The sequence below is a fragment of the Bos indicus x Bos taurus genome, chromosome 1 (genome assembly GCF_003369695.1).
Source record: "Bos indicus x Bos taurus breed Angus x Brahman F1 hybrid chromosome 1, Bos_hybrid_MaternalHap_v2.0, whole genome shotgun sequence".
NCBI lineage: Eukaryota > Metazoa > Chordata > Mammalia > Artiodactyla > Bovidae > Bos > Bos indicus x Bos taurus.
This window is the reverse complement of record NC_040076.1, coordinates 116,179,649-116,196,910: the sequence shown is the minus strand read 5'-3', so window position 1 is coordinate 116,196,910 and position 17,262 is coordinate 116,179,649. Positions and strand designations below refer to the sequence as shown.

The 17,262-nt window shown below is 40.7% G+C and overlaps 2 protein-coding genes across 3 annotated transcripts in view; one reads left to right on the top strand and one right to left on the bottom strand.

Annotated features, from left to right (window-relative positions):
- MED12L (mediator complex subunit 12 like) overlaps positions 1-17,262 on the top strand; it is a 368,061-nt gene that overhangs the window by 249,355 nt on the left and 101,444 nt on the right. The window lies entirely within an intron of this gene.
- Positions 10,997-14,363, bottom strand: P2RY13 (purinergic receptor P2Y13). Its single transcript, XM_027543548.1, has 2 exons — positions 14,216-14,363; positions 10,997-13,756 (listed from the first exon to the last, which is right to left on the bottom strand). Exon 2 carries the CDS (start codon positions 13,739-13,741, stop codon positions 12,740-12,742), a length of 1,002 nt encoding a protein of 333 aa, XP_027399349.1. The 5' UTR covers positions 13,742-13,756; positions 14,216-14,363; the 3' UTR covers positions 10,997-12,739.

Below are 17,262 nucleotides of genomic sequence, written 5' to 3'. Positions count from 1 at the left end.
GTGACGCAAAGTAGGTTTAGTAGTGAATAAGTTAACATGAGGTAGCCTTTATGCATTCGTCTTAAAGCCCATTATGCGTATCTCAAGTTGGGACTTGTTAAAGCTGGTCTTACTTAACATTCAAAAAGGGAAGTAGTACAGGTTTAGTCAGAAAAAAAAAAAGTGTAATGCTTTGATGAAAAGAGCAGCTAAGAAATAGCCCATAACTTTATTATTATTCAAATCTCTGAAAGGTTAACCGGCATAATTTTTTTCTGTTGATTTTTATAGCAAGTCTCAGATTTCATAAGAGCCACAGGAGACTTTATAACCATAATTATCTTGCTGCTTCATTGGAAGATCCTATTAAATGCAGAGAAGCTCTTTTAATAGTTTTGTTCAGCTATTGGAAACCTCAGATTTATTTTGAATACAGGACGCCGGATATCCTAGGATGTGCTTGAGTTTCTCTACCACTGCAGTGGTTTTTCTTTTTTAAATTTTGTTTCATTTTTTTCTATAATAATATTACTTTTAAATATGTTAAGCTTACAGATAAGTTGAAAGTATAGTTCAGGGAAATTTTATATTTTCATATTGGTAGTTTTCACATCCTCCCCTTTCCCACCCCTTCAACACACATTTTTGAGGGAGACCTATTTGAAGTTGAAGTCATTATGACTGGTGTCCCAGCCCTAACTGCTTCAGCATGTATTTCCTAAGAATCAGGGTATTTTCCTACTAATCACAGCACTATTATCAATCAAGCGATTACTGCTGAAACAATAATAAATTCTAATGTTAAGTCTGAATTTTGCTGATTCCCAGTAACATTCTTTATAATTTTTTGATGTGAAACTAATGAGTTTCACATTGCATTCTTTTTTTTTTTTTTTACTGGTTTATTCTTTTATTCTTTAGAACAATCTCTCTGGTTTCTTTGTTTTTTCCTTAATTTCCTTGGCTTTTAAAAATTGGTTTGCTCTGTATTTGCTAGGTCCAGCCCATGGGACACTTAAATGGAAATACTTTTAAATGTTTCTGAGGCCTTTTGGACATATTAATCCGAAATCTACATTGGTGTTTAAAAACTTGAAATAAAATATGAATATCTATACTCTTGTTTGGACAGAGACCTGGTTCATGACTCCAAAATCACTTTTGCTTTGGAATATTGGACAATTGATTCAAATATTCTTGGCTTCATTGTTCTGCAAAACTAGGATTCCGTCAGTGAACTTTAGAAAAGAATCTGTGTGATCTTTCAAAATATGTTCTTAAAGAGACAGAAGGCCTCAAGGAGAGACTGTTTCTAATACCTTTAGAGGAATGAAAATATGTGGTGATGTTGATACATCTTCCTAAATCCTGGGATAAAGTCTGCTTCCTCACTTTTTAGGATGAGTGAAGTGAAAGTCACTCAGTGTCTGACTGTTTGTGACCCCATTGACTGTAGCCCGACAGGCTCCTCTGTCCATGGAAAATCCAGGCAAGAATACTGGAATGGGTAGCTATTCCCTTCTCCAGGGATCTTCCTGACCCAGAGATTGAACCTGAGCCATTTGCAAATGGATTGCTAAGGCTTACCTTGGTCTTCTAGTCATTTCTCCCTTGCATATGTCTGCTTCCTCTCTGCTCCCTTTATTTGATTTCTCTGCATTGGCCTGGACCCGGGCACAATGTTCCTGTCTCCAGTGTTGGTAGGCACAGAACTTGTTATCTTACTTTCTCTGTCTCTATAATCTTTGATGTATCCATTTCTTCTTAAAGGAAAACACACACATAAAGGGCCTCCAAATCCTTCCCCCAGTACTCGATCCCATTATTAGAAAACAAAGATGAGCAGGGGTCTAACTGAAACATAGTTCATATGATATGTCTGGAATGCCTATGTCTTTCGAATGTAGTCAGAACATACAACAAGGGTCGTAGTAAAATCACCAGATCTTCCTGTCCCATCTCTGTGTACAAAAATCACTGTAATTGTGGCTTACCATCTAGTCAGAAGCTGAGATTTGTGCTGAGTATAATTATTACAAACCCTTTAATGTTGTCCTCACTGAGATTGGTATCTTTAGGTCCCTATGTTTGAATTACTGTGTTTAATCTGTCCTTTGAAATGATTAGTATCTATTAGGTCTGCTTTATATAAAGCTGCTTACCTTTTTCTGGTATGAGAACTTTATCTGTAATGGTCAGTTAAAGGGAAGGGATGCTGTGGAGACAAATCTGGAGATACGCCTGCATCTGACTCCTGCCCTCATATTGATACTCTCTCCTGTGTTCTGCTGTTTGATTCAGCTCCTCATTTTGGAAGTCTTGGTTGTGAGGGATGCTGTCAGTACTGATAGATACAGCCCCATAACTGGGGGTCCTATAGATTGCTTTGTGAACTTCAGCCTGTCCACTTAGGAGCTTTCTTACTTTGGGCAAGTCATTATTACATCTGAGCTTCAGTTTCTTCTTCTGAAAGATGGCTGCCTTGTAAGGGTGTAAAGTCTAAATGGGATAATCTATAGGATAATTCCCACAGTGTTTGAAACTTGGTTGGTGCTTAGTAAGCAGTATCATTTTTTGTTTGTTTCGTCTTGCTTTTGTTTTTGATCAGAGGGCAGAGGGAGAGTATATAAATGAATATAAATAGCAGTAATTTCTCTGAATGTAAAGTTGGAATGATTATAAATTCCAACTAGAAAGTCAAAGTCGTTAATAATGTTTTGGTTACCCTTAGAAAGCTCTTGGTTTTCCTTTAGTGATGTCATGGTGATACTTGAAATACTTTTTATATTCTTTCTTGATAGCTTTCTCTTCTGAAAAGGAGGAAATCAGGGCTAGCTTATTCCAGATTGGGATATTGTGGGAAGGTATAAAAGTTGAGGCCAGGCTATGTGGGTTAAGAAGAGGAGTGGTCTCTGCAGGGTTATGGCATTCAGGTTAATGCTTCGCTCATGAGTTCAGGCATCCTTCGCTACGGGAAATGTCAGTGATAGAACTAAATAGAATAAAAAGCATGAAAAGCATAGAGAAATATGATACGGATATGATAAAAATTTAATGCACGAAGCTACGATTTTTTATAACTATGAAACTATTCAGGTATGTATTAGTTAAAACTCTTTAAGATGAATACCACTAAGTATGATCACATACAGGCATATAATGTTTAAGCTGAATTTAAAAAACAGAGTTGAATATTCTATTGCTGTGCCTTAGAATTTCTATCCTTTATTGAGTCCATCTTTGCCTGAAATGTTCCCTTGGTATCTCTAATTTTCTTGAAGAGATTTCCAGTCTTTCCCATTCTGTTGTTTTCCTCTATTTTTCTGCATTGATCGCTGAGGAAGGCTTTCTTATCTCTCCTTGCTATTCTTTGGAACTCTGCATTCAAATGGGTATTCCTTTTCTCCTTTGCTTTTCACTTCCTTTCTTTTCACAGCTATTTGTAAGGCCTCCCCAGACAGACATGCTTTTTTGTGTTTCTTTTTCTTGGGGATGGTCTTGATCCCTGTCTCCTGTACAGTGTCATGAGCCTCCGTCCATAGTTCATCAGGCACTCTGTCTATCAGATATAGGCCCTTGAATCTATTTGTCACTTCCACTGTATAATCATAAGGGATTTGATTTAGGTCATACCTGAATGGTCTAATGGTTTTCCCCCCTTTGTTCAATTTAAGTCTGAATTTGGTAATAAGGAGTTCATGATCTGAGCCACAGTCAGCTCCTGGTCTTGTTTTTGCTGATTGTATAGAGCTTCTCCATCTTTGGCTGCAAAGAATATAATCAATCTGATTTCGGTGTTGGCCACCTGGGGATGTCCATGTGTATAGTCTTCTCTTGTGTTATTAGACGAGGGTGTTTGCTGTGATCAATGTGTTTTCTTGGCAAAACTCTATTAGCTTTTGCCCTGCTTCATTCTGAACTCCAGGGCCAAATTTGCCTGTTAAGAAGAGGTGGTAAGAATACACAGAAGAACTGTACAAAAAAGATCTTCACGACCCAGATAATCACGATGGTGTGATCACTGACCTAGAGCCAGACATTCTGGAATGTGAAGTCAAGAGGGCCTTAGGAAGCATCACTACGAACAAAGCTAGTGGAGGTGATGGGATTCCAGTTGAACTATTTCAAATCCTGAAAGACGATGCTGTGAAAGTGCTGCACTCAATATGCCAGCAAATTTGGAAAATTCAGCAGTGGCCACAGGACTGGAAAAGGTCAGTTTTTATTCCAATCCCTAAGAAAGGCAATGCCAAAGAACGCTCAAACTACCACACAATTGTACTCATCTCACACGGTAGTAAAGTAATGCTCAAAATTCTCCAAGCCAGGCTTCAGCAATATATGAACCGTGAACTTCCAGGTGTTCAAGCTGATTTTAGAAAAGGCAGAGGAACCAGAGATCAAATTGCCAACATCCGTTGGATCATGGAAAAAGCAAGAGACTTCCAGAAAAACATCTATTTCTGCTTTATTGACTATGCCAAAACCTTGGACTGTGTGGATTACAATAAACTGGGAAAATTCTGAAAGAGATGGGAATACCAGTCCACCTGACCTGCCTCTTGAGAAACCTGTATGCAGGTCAGGGAGCAACAGTTAAACTGAACATGGAACAACAGACTGGTTCCAAATAGGAAAAGGAGTATGTCAAGACTATATATTGTCACCCTGCTTATTTAACTTCTATGCAGAGTACATCACGAGAAATGCTGGGCTGGAAGAAGCACAAGCTGGAATCAAGATTTCTGGGAGAAATATCAATAACCTCAGATGTGCAGATGACACCACCCTTATGGCAGAACGTGAAGAAGAATTAAGAGCCTCTTGATGAAAGTGAAAGAGGAGAGTGAAAAAGTTGGCTTAAAGCTCAACATTCAGAAAACGAAGATCATGGCATCTGGTCCCATCACTTCATGGGAAATAGATGGGGAAACAGTGGAAACAGTGTCAGACTTTATTTTTGGGGACTCCAAAGTCACTGCAGATGGTGCTTGCAGCCATGAAATTAAAAGACGCTTACTCCTTGGAAGGAAAGTTATGACCAACCTAGATAGCATATTCAAAAGCAGAGACATTACTTTGCCAACAAAGGTCCATCTAGTCAAGGCTATGGTTTTTCCAGTGGTCATGTATGGATGTGAGAGTTGGACTGTGAAGAAAGCTGAGCGCCGAAGAATTGATGCTTTTTAAGTGTGATGTTGGAGAAGACTCTTGAGAGTCCCTTGGACTGCAAGGAGATCAGTCCTGGATGTTCTTTGGAAGGAATGATGCTAAAGCTGAAACTCCAATACTTTGGCCACCTGATGCCAAGAGCTGACTCATTTGAAGATACCCTGATGCTGGTAAAGATTGAGTAGGAGGAAAAGGGGACGACAGAGGATGAGATGGTTGGATGGCATCACGGACTTAATAAGCACGAGTTTGAGTAAACTCTGGGAGTTGGTGATGGTCAGGGAGGCCTGGCATGCTGTGGTCCATGGAGTCACAAGAAGTCAGACAGGACTGAGCAACTGAACTGAATTGATGCTTTAGAAAGTTACATTTATCAAGTAAGTTTTATTGCAGAAGAGGTGAATGTTCACATGCTGAGTGAAGTTCTGAGTTTTTAAAATCATTGGTTTACCTACCATGGGGCTTACCAGGTAGCTCAGTGGTAAAGAATCTGCCTGCCAATGCAGGAGATGCAAGTTCGATCCCTGGGTTGGAAAGATCCCCTGGAGTAGGAAATGGCAACCCACTCCAGTATTTGTGCCTGGAGAGTCTCATGGACAGAGAAACCTGGTGGGCTGCTGTCCATAGGGTCAAAAAGAGTCAGATGTGACTGAGTGACTGAGCATGAGTTACCTACTATGAGTCTCAAATTCAGTTCCCTTTTCATTCATTTTTCCTTTCTCTTTGATTACTCCTCCCCATATTCTCTGTTTTCATGTCTGTCACTTAATGGTGATCCCCAATTCCTTTCTCCCTGTACTGTACTAGAATGGGTGCGGGCTGGGCATCAGAAACCCAGGGAACGTGGGTTTGCCACGTCGGCACACCCGTTTTCTGGCCACAGCTGGTTTTCTTGGTCATATGGTTCTACCCATCGTGTGATCTGTGCGCCTGCTGTGTTGCCTGTTTCAGGTGGATCATCTTTCCTGTGCATTGCATGAGAAACATGCGAAGAAGCTACTCCAGCTGTTCTTAGGAATGCTTGGAAAAAGCTGAGCTAATCTAACAGCTGTTCTTATTTCCTCCTTGCAATGCTTGTCAACTGACTGGTCCTTCATGGCAAGTGTAGCTTGTCGTCCCTCCCTTCCCATTAGAAACTGGGGCTCCACCCACCTCCTCTTCAAGTGACCACTGACCTCACAGTTGTTCATTCGTCACATTTGACCTCCCCAGAGTGTGTGATTCTGTGGACTATCACTTCCTCCTTGAATCTCTCTTGTTCCTTGGTTCCCAGGGAACGTCTTGTTGCTCCTTGTTGTTCATCGATCCAGTCCCGGGCACCATTCCTCCTTTTCTGTCTGTTTTGTCCATGAGACTTGGGTAGCGTGGCCTCTGAGGTGCATAGCTCATTCCTTCTTTTCTCCCTTTCTTGGGAAAGATTATTCCCACAGCTTCTGATCTGGCTCTGTCTTGAGAGCCCTGGATCCATATTTTGCCTCCACTAGGTAGTCTCCTTGACTCAGCTCCCTCACTGGTGCTTCATATTCAACATAACTTCATGGTACAGCACGTCACGCAAGCTAATGTTCCTCAAAGCAATGCTTCTTGATTGGGAGGGGGTGCAAGGGGGATTATGGACCCCATTGAGAATACATTTTGCATAGTTATCACATACGTTTTATATAGAAACCCCTTCTGTCCTGTGGTGTTGGACTCAAAACCTCTCTCTCTCTGAAAATGTCTCTAAGGTCCATATCAGATTTCTTTCCACTTGGCTCTTAACAGTGTATGGATGAAAGACTTCTTTAATTGATCTCCTAGCCTCAGTGGCTCTATTAATCCAGAATCATCATCTTGCTGACAAATTGATTTTCCTAAAGCACAGCATAGAGAACATAGTCTTCACTTCAGCCACCTACAGTGGCTCAGAGAGAACTCCAAACACCCCAACAACCCCAAAGTGCTGTGCCATGGGGCCCCACGCTCACTTCTCAGGCTCATCCCCCACCCCAACACATGCTTCAGCAGCCTGAACAGTCCCCCTGCCCCCGACCCCGTGGCCCCTCTCACTGGACCACAGCTCAGTGCCCAAGCCCCTGAACTTTCCTCCAAACTGCTCTGAGTGCTGCAGGGTGTCCTTTCAAAGGCTCTGGTTCTTCATCAGGGCCCAGCTCACACTTCCACCTCCCCCGAGCCTTTCCTCACTTTGTCCATCCGGCATTAGCTGCCTTTTTCTCTGAGCTGCTTTGGTGAGCTAATTCTGTCTCTTATTCTGGGAGCTGATGGCTCAACAGGTAAAGAACCTGCTGCAATGCCAAAAACACAGAAAACGCGGCTTCAGTCCCTGGGTGGGGAAGATCCCCTGGAGAAGGAAATGGCAATCCACTCCAGTATTCTTGCTTGAAAAAGTCTTGTGGACAAAGAAACCTGGCAGGCTACTGTCCAAAAGGTTGCAAAGAATTGCGCACGACTGAGTGAGTGACCACATTCCACAAACCACATTTTTATTCATGGTGGTCTGTGTGCAGACTCCAGAGAGCCCAGGGGCCCTGCATGAAGCACACGATGAAGGGTTGATGGGCTCAATGAATCAGCTATCCTATGCTTTGTGATGTGACTCCTCTTAAGGGCTGGAGGGGTGCCCACAGGTCTCTGAGGACTCGTGGTGGAACTGTGCATATCCCTGAGGTTGTTGAAACTCTTTTGTGTTGAGACCTCTCTCTTTGGGAGCCCCCTTCTTATCAGTGTCACAGTGGGGACTTGAGGTCACTCCTGGAGGAATTGGGCTTGTTGTGTCTGTGAGGTGTGGTCTGGAGGCCACCCGCTGGGTGTCTGTTCCAGCTCTGTCTCTGCTGGTGCTGGGATCATGGGCACCAGCACAAGGCATCTGTTCACTTTGTGCCTCAGTTTTCTTTTTGTTTCCTCCCCTTCAGGGAGCCCTGTAGTGTCCATCTCCTGGGATAGAGTGAGAAATAGAAAGGTAATAATCCTTGTAAGGTCATACTTAGCGATATGCCGCACACACAGTAAAAGAGTGTAAGGTCCTGGGAGGTGCCTGTTAGCTTCGAGGTCAAGGATAATTAGCTGGCAGTATGTGGGCTGCTGTGGCCCACACATGATGTATGTTTTTCTGGGGCCAGGGAGTGGGGGAGTGGCTATGGAGGTGGAGTGAATTGAAGTCGCTCAGTCTTTGTCTGACTTTTTGCAACCCCATGGACGGTAGCCTACCAGGCTCCTCAGTCCATGGAATTTTCCAGGCAAGAGTACTGGAGTGGGTTGCCATTTCCTTCTCCAGGGGATCTTCCCGACCCAGGGATTGAACCCGGGTCTCCCACATTGCAGGCTGATGCTTTACCATCTGAGCCACCAGGGAAAATAACAAGTAATATGGCAGAAGAGACTGGATTTAAGGTTTCTCTTGAGAACATTAGAAAGTCTGTGGTAGACAGTTGTTAAGGATAGATGGTTATGGTCAGAAACCAGAGTCTGAATTAGTCTTATCTTTGTTACAAGCTCTTTGACCCCATGCAAGTTGCTTAACTTCTCTGGTTCTCAGCTTCTTTATATCTGAATTGGCAATAACTATAGCACTTGGTCTAGGTTTTCCTAGACCAAGTCTAGGAAGGTCTAACTAGGTGTTCCCAGGTGGCTCAGTGGTAAAGAATCCACCTGCAGTGCAGGAGATGCAGGTTTGATCTCTGGGTCAGGAAGATACCCTGGAGTAGGAAATGGCAACCCACTGCAGTATTCTTGCCTGGGAAGTCCCATGGACGGAGGAGCCTGGTGGGCTACAGGCCATGGGGTTGCAGAGTTGTGTGTGCAGAGCATGCATACACAGTACTTGACAGGCTTCCTGGGATTATTACTGGGAACAGTATACTTAACGATCTTGACTCACTTCCCTGGTGCACAGTAAATAGTAGATAATGTGTTTTGTTTTTGTTGTTGCTGGTGCTGATTTTACTATCGCTATGGCTACCAGTTAGCAACTCCGGGTCCAAATTCCCTCCTGTGCCAACAGTTGGCATTGAATAAGTAGATGCTCGCCCCCAGGTGGGACACGAACTTTCCAGGTAACCATAGTTCATGTCACTGCCTGTCACCTTATATGTGTCCTGCTCCCTTAATAACAGTTGTGTTTGTCTCCTGTTGACAGATCCCACCGTTGGACATTCATGTCCAAGAGTACTGTGCTTTATGGTTCTTAACATGTGGCCCAAATTGATAGCATCCTTATCTCCTCTCCTGGAAACTTCTTCTCAGTTTTCAGCCCAGACCTAGTGAATCAGAAACTCTGGGGGCAGGCCTAGTGATCTACTCTTAGAGCTGGTTCTGTTAAAGTTTGACTACTGGTTTCACACATGTACTATATTCATATTACCTATGTTTGGTTTCCATGTCAAGTTTAAAGTGTTGTGTTTTGGTTTTAGGCACTTCAAATGATGTGTAAATTGCACACCAGGGCTGCTTTTCAACATGTGCTTCCTAAGTGGTTCACACAACTGGGTATGGGTTCCTCTGCTTGGAGGTTTTGTTCTGGTGACATCGATGTGTATGTGCACTTTGATCTGTTAACTTACTGGAGGAATACATACCCAGGGAGATGGTGAGAGAACTTCAGAAAGAAGACCTTAGAAAGTTACGGAACAAGCTGCATTTAAATGAATCTGGAACGTATGAAGTGATGAGATGAACACGACTGAATTGAACAATTATTTTATGTTCTGATGTCACGACCACTTTATCAGCCAGCTAACTCCTGTGAGCTGGGAATTCACGCTGCTTCTCTGTCTCTTCCTTCCCCCTTTACAGTGCTTTCTCTTGGTTTCCGAAGAATAATTCTGTATCGGGACAATACACTGTCCTACTTCCCCTGCATCAGGGGTATTTGGAAGGCCTTATTCAATATAAATATTTACATTTTAGATTTTTACAAAAGCCCTTCATTATGCTATGAGCTTGTGGGGTTTACCAAAGCTACTATTTTTCCCCACCTGTCTTCTGTGTCATTAATGACTATGGCTATAGTGCCCCATTCTGTGAGTCTTCTAGATTTTAGTGTTTGTGATTGCTAGTTTGGGAAGTTCTTCTCAGGTAGTTGCTTTTCATTTTGTGGATGTGATTTTATGATGATTCTTCTCTAAGTTCTTGGTAGATTATTTCGTTCTATACCTCAGGTAGTCTGCTTTTGACTGTAATATTACTATAATGGAATATAAAATAAATATCTCTGGAGGACAGATATACTACTGAAATTTTATCTTGAAAGATAGTTCTAAAATATATTTCTTGTCTATATCCATTCAGTGTATATTGAAACTATTTATATGTAAAATATACATGGGTTATATCACCAAGCCTAGTTTGATGGGTGGCTTAGATGCAGTTACTTATAATACATTATTAGAGTCTGCTCATGATCACATAATGTACTCAGTGAACGTAACATGGGTTTAGTGGCATCTCTAATAGTCATTATGACTTAGTTCTTCTTGCAAATGAAAATCAGGCACTCAAAGTACTTTCTAAGAGTTTTGCTGATTGTGATATGCTACAGTTACAAATTTTATTTAACCAAAACCAACAGTACATAGCTTAAGTATTTTGTCAGTGGCTCTAAAATGGAAATGGTGATAGACATTGGCCCCCAAGCTATACGTGTACTGTTCAGTAATCCTCCTTCCTTCCTGGTCATTCACTGATGAACCCAAGAACGCCCCCACTTCCCAGGCTTATGTGTACATGCATAGGAGACCAACTAAAAAGAGCTTGAGCTTTTAAGAAATTTATGTTATGTTTTGAAAAGTAAAACGTCAGTGAGAATTGGCTTCCCTTTTGCTTTTCTGGTATATAAAAATAAAGGTAGTTTGGTTTGTTATATTTTATCAAATATTTATTGATTGCACAACGGCCCACACTCTCTGCTCTCATAAGTGCACATAGGTTAATAAAAGAGTAGACACATCTGTGAATCAGTAATTACAAAGCAGTGTGATCATTACAATATTTGAGGTATGACAACATACAGATGAGGGAGTGATCGGGTTTGGGTGTTGGGAAGTTAGCCAGATGAGATTTCATGGACTGAGTAATGGCAACTTAAGAGTTCCATGGATGGGTAAATGTTTTCTTGGTGAGTCAGAGAGAAATTTATAAGTTCATTGACACAGGGGTAAAATAGGAGCATGGCATTTTCTGATACTTATAAACTTATATAAGAGAGTTCCAGGGATGGAATAACAGTTAGGAGAAAAGACTAGAAGGGTTGGGCAAGTTCCAGGGTCTTTGGGGCCATGGAAGAAGACATGGGCTTCACATTCTGATGGTTGTGTTGGAGCTACTGGCATATCTGCAGAGCATGAGTACTCCTTTGCACATTTTATCTAGAAGGCACAAATCAGCACCCACAACTGCAGATGAACATACTTGAAGGTTTTTTTTTTTTTTTTTTTTAACCACAAAGGGATTCGGGAAAATGCAGAGATATATAAGTACAAGTAGGTTGTCATCCTCTAAAAATTTCCCAGTATGGATATTATTGATTCTGGGTCAGTATTTCTATCTATATACATACCAAGAAATGGCATAATAACATATTCTATTTAAAATATTAGTAATTTATTATCTGTTGAAAGTATCATGGGCGATACCAAGAAAACATGACATATTTCTGTCTTTAAAATATGTTGCCTTTCTTAAAGAATCCTGACCATCATTAGAGGATGCATTAGAATACTGCTAACTATAGGAAGCCTGCATTGAGTTTCTACCCAGATGTGGGAGAAGTAGTTGTTTTCAACCAGAGATTGAACCAGAGATAAAGAGTGCGGAGGTGCTGGAAGGCTTTGCTGAATAGGTGGAATATTGAACCACTGTTAGAGTATCTGCTGGGCAGAGGGAAGATGCCAAAGAATAAGAATACAGTATTCTTACTCTCGCATGGTACACACTTAGGATGTATTACGGTATTTTATATGACTTAATACTGCTGCTCGTGCATTCTGTAGTGTAGTGGCATACTGGGGAAGAGGCCATTTGTAATTGTAAGGAGAAATACCTTCATCTGGAGTCAAAGGGCTTTCTGACCTACTCCCCAGAGGCTTTCCATCTAGCATCCATTTCAACCTCTAGCTTCAGCTTTCACCAAAGGACTTGCAAGTTGTTTTTTGTTGTTGTTGTTGTTGGTTTTTTAAATTGGCAAGTGGGATACAAAAGCAGTAGTGTTGTTTGAATTACATGTGCAAAAGAATGTGAAGAGGCATTTTAGAGTGAAGGAATATATTTTTTTATATTTAAAAAAATATGTGTTTTTAGAAACATACATTTCCCCATAATACACCTTTTCCAAAGTGGAAGTGAATGCTCTTGAAAAGGTGACCTCTAGTGGCCACCATTTGCTTCCTATTATGCTTTCCCTTACTAAGGCTTTATTCTGCTTATGAATAGATTGCAGTGGAATTAAAGTTGACATGATCCTTTCTATGAACCAGGATAGTAAAAAGTAACAAAACTTTTGTTCTAATCCATTTTTTTTCATTGCCTTGGTTTGATTTCTAAGTAAATTGTCATTTGAAGTCTCATCAATAAATAGTTAACTATGATAAAGTTATCAGCCTAGGGTTATATTGTCCGACTGACTCGTATGATTTTCCTGAGTGAATGCTGCGATCTGCCTCCCTTTCATGCACGGTAGCCTCTCTCTGAACCTTTTACATAAGAGTATATATATTAAGGGGTCCATGCAAATGTTAGTTGCTGCCAAAAAGAGAGTTGTTTCTTTAGCTAGAAACAGTTGATTTTGCAGTCGACAATCAGTCTTACTGTTGGTTTGACTGTGAGTATATGGGATTCTGGAGAAGTGAAATGGAGCAAAACACACAAAGAAGACAGCCACGACAACAAACACTTTACCTTCTAGCCTTTTGTTGTTCTTGCTGTCCTTACTCTTGGACTTCCTGTAAGAATCATACACCTTTTTTGCAATAACCGTATAGAAGAGAAGCATTAGGACAAAAACAGTCCAGAAGATGAACTGGGAAATGTAATTCACTGCTTCATGCCATTTCAGCCCCAGAGGACCCTTTAAGGAGGCGCACTTTTTCACAGAAGATGGTGTTGCTTCCTTGTTGCTCAAGATCATGTTTGGCAGCGAGAGGAGGAACAAAAAGAGCCAGATGAGGGTTGAGACCCCTTTTGCAAAAGCAGGTTTCTGTACGAAGAATTTTCCGAAAGGTCTGATGATCTTGAGGAACCTGTCAAAGGCTATGAGCCCCAGCAGGGTAATGCCCACGTACATGGACTCATAAAAGATAACGGCAGAGAAACGACACACAAAGGCTCTGAGCTGCCAGGGTCCGAGACGGGCGTCGGAGAAGATTTTAAATGGAAGCATGAGCGTCATTATCAAGTCAGCCACCAAAGTGTTTTTGAGGTATACAATGAAGGTGGAGGAGCTGGGAATATGAATGAACACCCACAGGGCCAAACTGTTCAGCAGGATGCCCACGAAGAAAACAATAGTGTAGATGGCCGGGAACACCAACTGTGCTGTCTTCAGGTCTCTGGGACACCGCTCAGACCCGTTGAAGCCCTTCATCACTGTCACATTCATGGTTTCCAGCGTCAGCTGTTAAAAAACATATACACAAAGTAAAACAAGAAGCATTTCATGATTTCAAAATGCTCCTTGTTAAAAATAGACTTTAGCTTTGCACCGTGTTTACACCTTAAATTTATTCATCACATTTAATAAATCAGTTGAGAAAGCACATGTTGTTTCTGGCTAGCATTTTTAAAGCCCATAGTACAGTTTAGGTACTTAATTAACAGTCCCATTCCTTTCACACCCTTATGAAATCCAGATAACAGATTCTACCCCATTCACAGGTTCTACTTTTAACTAACATGGCAGTAAAATAAAACTGGCTAAGAGGTAAAAGTATTCACAATGTTGGGGAACATTGTGTCATTTCCTGTGCTTATAATCTATGGTTTATAGAATGTTAAACTTTAAAAAGCATTTTGCCCTCTTGAAAATATTCTATCGTTTATAAGCAAGCCATTCATAATAACAATTGAAATTCACCTTTATTTGGAAGGAAACTCAGCTCACTGTCTTGCGATCGATCGAGGCAGTCATTAGTTGAGCCCATGAAAGACATGGAGCAAATGCTGTTCTGCTTTCTTATACCAAGTTTCCTTCCTCATTTTCACGTGCGCAGTTGAGATCCATTAGAACCTCTTCATGTGTAATCCTCTGAGGGGTTCTCTAATAAGGAACCTCTTTATTTTAAACTTATGTACTGTTAAGGTACTATGGTTTGAATAAATCAGTTCAGTTGCAGTCATTTTTATATTTTTCTTATATAATAACGTTCCTGCAGTTTACCTTCTCTACATGTTCAATGAAATTTTTAATGCCTTATAATAACAGGAGGGAGAAATGTAAAGAAAATAGCCTTAAATTATAGGAGAGTAAGTGTTGACTCTAAAACCAGACAGCATGATCATCTGCACCCTTGTAGACTGGTTTTTTCAGAAATTTGTGTGTGTTGGGGTGACCTAATGATTTCTGTAGACATTTATCTTAATCTTTGGTTTGGTCTTTCAACCTTTGAGAGATGAAATGATATGTTTTCTAAGAGGTAAGGCCTATTAGACCCAGATTTTGGGGGTTAGAATTTCAGAATCACGTGTTACTGGGTAGTAGATAATAGACAAATGATTTAGTAGCTTTGTGCCTCATTTTCCCCATCTGTATTTTCCCCTGGGTTTAATTACACTGCATGCTTCAGCGCTTAGAGACTGAGATGAGCGCCTAGAATAGTGCTCACTACGGGTGAGGTATGAAAAAAATGTTTGCTACTCACTGCAGATTTAAATGGAAATACACTATTTTACTTACGGGAAAGCCATTTTTGGAACTCTCTTCCTGTATTTGTGGCTTTGCAAAGTGCTAAAGATTTCAGGAATTTCATCAACCTTGAGCCGAGTTCTGTAAAATTTCTGAAAGGATGTAATTGCTGCTTTTGTAAGGAGAAAGTTGTTGTCTATGAAGAAATGTTTCCTCACCAGATAAAGTGAATGAGGAAATCAGGAGATCTTATGAGGTAATGTGGAGTTCTCCATGGCGAGTTTCATTTCATATTTCTTGCTGTGAGTTTTACCACAGGATTGGACTAGACTGTTGTGTTGGCTTGATCGAGCATTTTCGGTGAATTCTGAGAATTCAGTATCCCACTGGACATTTTTCTGAGAGAATAGGATGCCTAATAATTTGGGTTGAAACTACCATTGTGGTGGCACAGTTTGAAAAATTGGTGTTTTGGCAGAGGAATTGATAAGAAAGCTGTGGTATATATACACGATGGAATATTACTCAGCTATTTAAAAGAATGCATTTGAATCAGTTCTAATGAGGTGGATGAAACTGGAGCCTATTATACAGAGTGAAGTAAGTCAGAAAGGAAAACATCAATACAGTATACTAATGCATATATATGGAATTTAGAAAGATGGTAACGATGACCCTATATGCGAGACAGCAGAAGAGACACAGATATAAAGAACAAACTTTTGGACTCTGTTGGAGAAGAAGGCAAGGGTGGGATGATTTGAGAGAATAGCATTGAAACATGTATATTATCATATGTGAAATAGATCGCTAGTCCAGGTTCGATACATGAGATAGGGTGCTCAGGGCTGGTGCTCTGGGATGACCCTGAGGGATGGGATGGGGAGGGAGGGGGGAGGGGGTGTTAAGGATGGGGAACACATGTGGACACCCATGGCTGATTCATGTCGATGTATGGCAAACACCACTACAATATTGTAAAGTAATTAGCCTCCAATTAAAATAAATAAATTTAAAAAGAAAAGAAAAATTGATGTTTGAATTAGATAAATTGTTTCTTGGAAATACAGATTTTGAGTTTTATTAATGTTATGGAACATAATTAAAACATATATCCTTTTGTTTGCTTCAGTAGAGAATAAAAACAAACTTACAAAAATTTAAATAGAGGGATTAGACCTATGTAATTAAGTATAAATTTCCTGATGGCTGCATTATTTAGATGTAGGTTTGGGATAGTTTCAGTTTAAACAAGGGAAATGCTGTATAAGTTAATTTCATAATATGAAAACTGGAAATCACTTTTTGGTCAAATTTCAAAATGCCAAAGAGTAGGAAACCTCAAAAGAGGAACTGATTTATGGTGGCATTTCTAGAGTTACAGAAGTATCTTCTCTTAAATGTAGGTTTCAAAATGTTTGACCGTAGGAAATATCCAACAGACTCCTTTATGTCTCTGTGCTTCATACATGTTAGCCAGTGGTCTCTTAGTTTACAGCAGCGCTGGTGCCCACTGGGGTAGGGTCCTCTGCCTTGATGATGCACCTGAGAGGCTGTGATGGGACAGGAGCAGTGCTCGCGAGCCAGAGTGTCTGGGTTCATTTCCTTATATTCCAGCTTACTTTTCTTGTGACCTTGGTCAAGTTACTTATGCTCTCTATGAAACCATTGCCCCCTCATAACAATGAAAATAAATAATAGCATTTGCTTCATTGGGTTGTTAAGGGTATAAAAATGTTTGAATGTTTGCCAGGTGCTTTGAATAACGCTTGTCAAGTGGTTCATGTTAGTCCCTGTCTTGTTAAGTGAAATTAAAAATGGAGTACTCTCTATACCTGTGGGGATAGCTGACTAAAGGAGTGAATCAAAGAAGATATACCATGAAAGGTCCTAGAAATTATTCTGATTTGTCAGGTTCAAAACATTTAAAATCTCATCAGGCTCAAAGGGAATTTAGTCAAAACCAATGAAATCACACTAGCTATATACTGTTCTAAGTGATTATGTGGTCTTAAAGAAATCAGTCCTGAGTTGGAAGGACTGATGCTGAAGTGAAGCTCCAATACTTTGGCCACTTGATGTGAAGAACTGACTCATTGGAAAAGACCCTGTTGCTGAGAAAGATTGAGGGCAGAAGGAGAAGGGGACAACAGAGGATGACATGGTTGGATGGCATCACCGACTCGAATATGAGTTTGAGCAAGCTCCGGAGGTGGTGAATGTCAGGGAAGCCTAGCCTGCTGCAGTCTATGGGGTCGCAAAGAGTTGGACATGACTGA

Coding starts and splice junctions, on each gene's coding strand:
- P2RY13 (XM_027543548.1), bottom strand. CDS start 13,741: ATGAATGTGACAGTGATGAAGGGCTTCAACGGGTCTGAGCGGTGTCCC.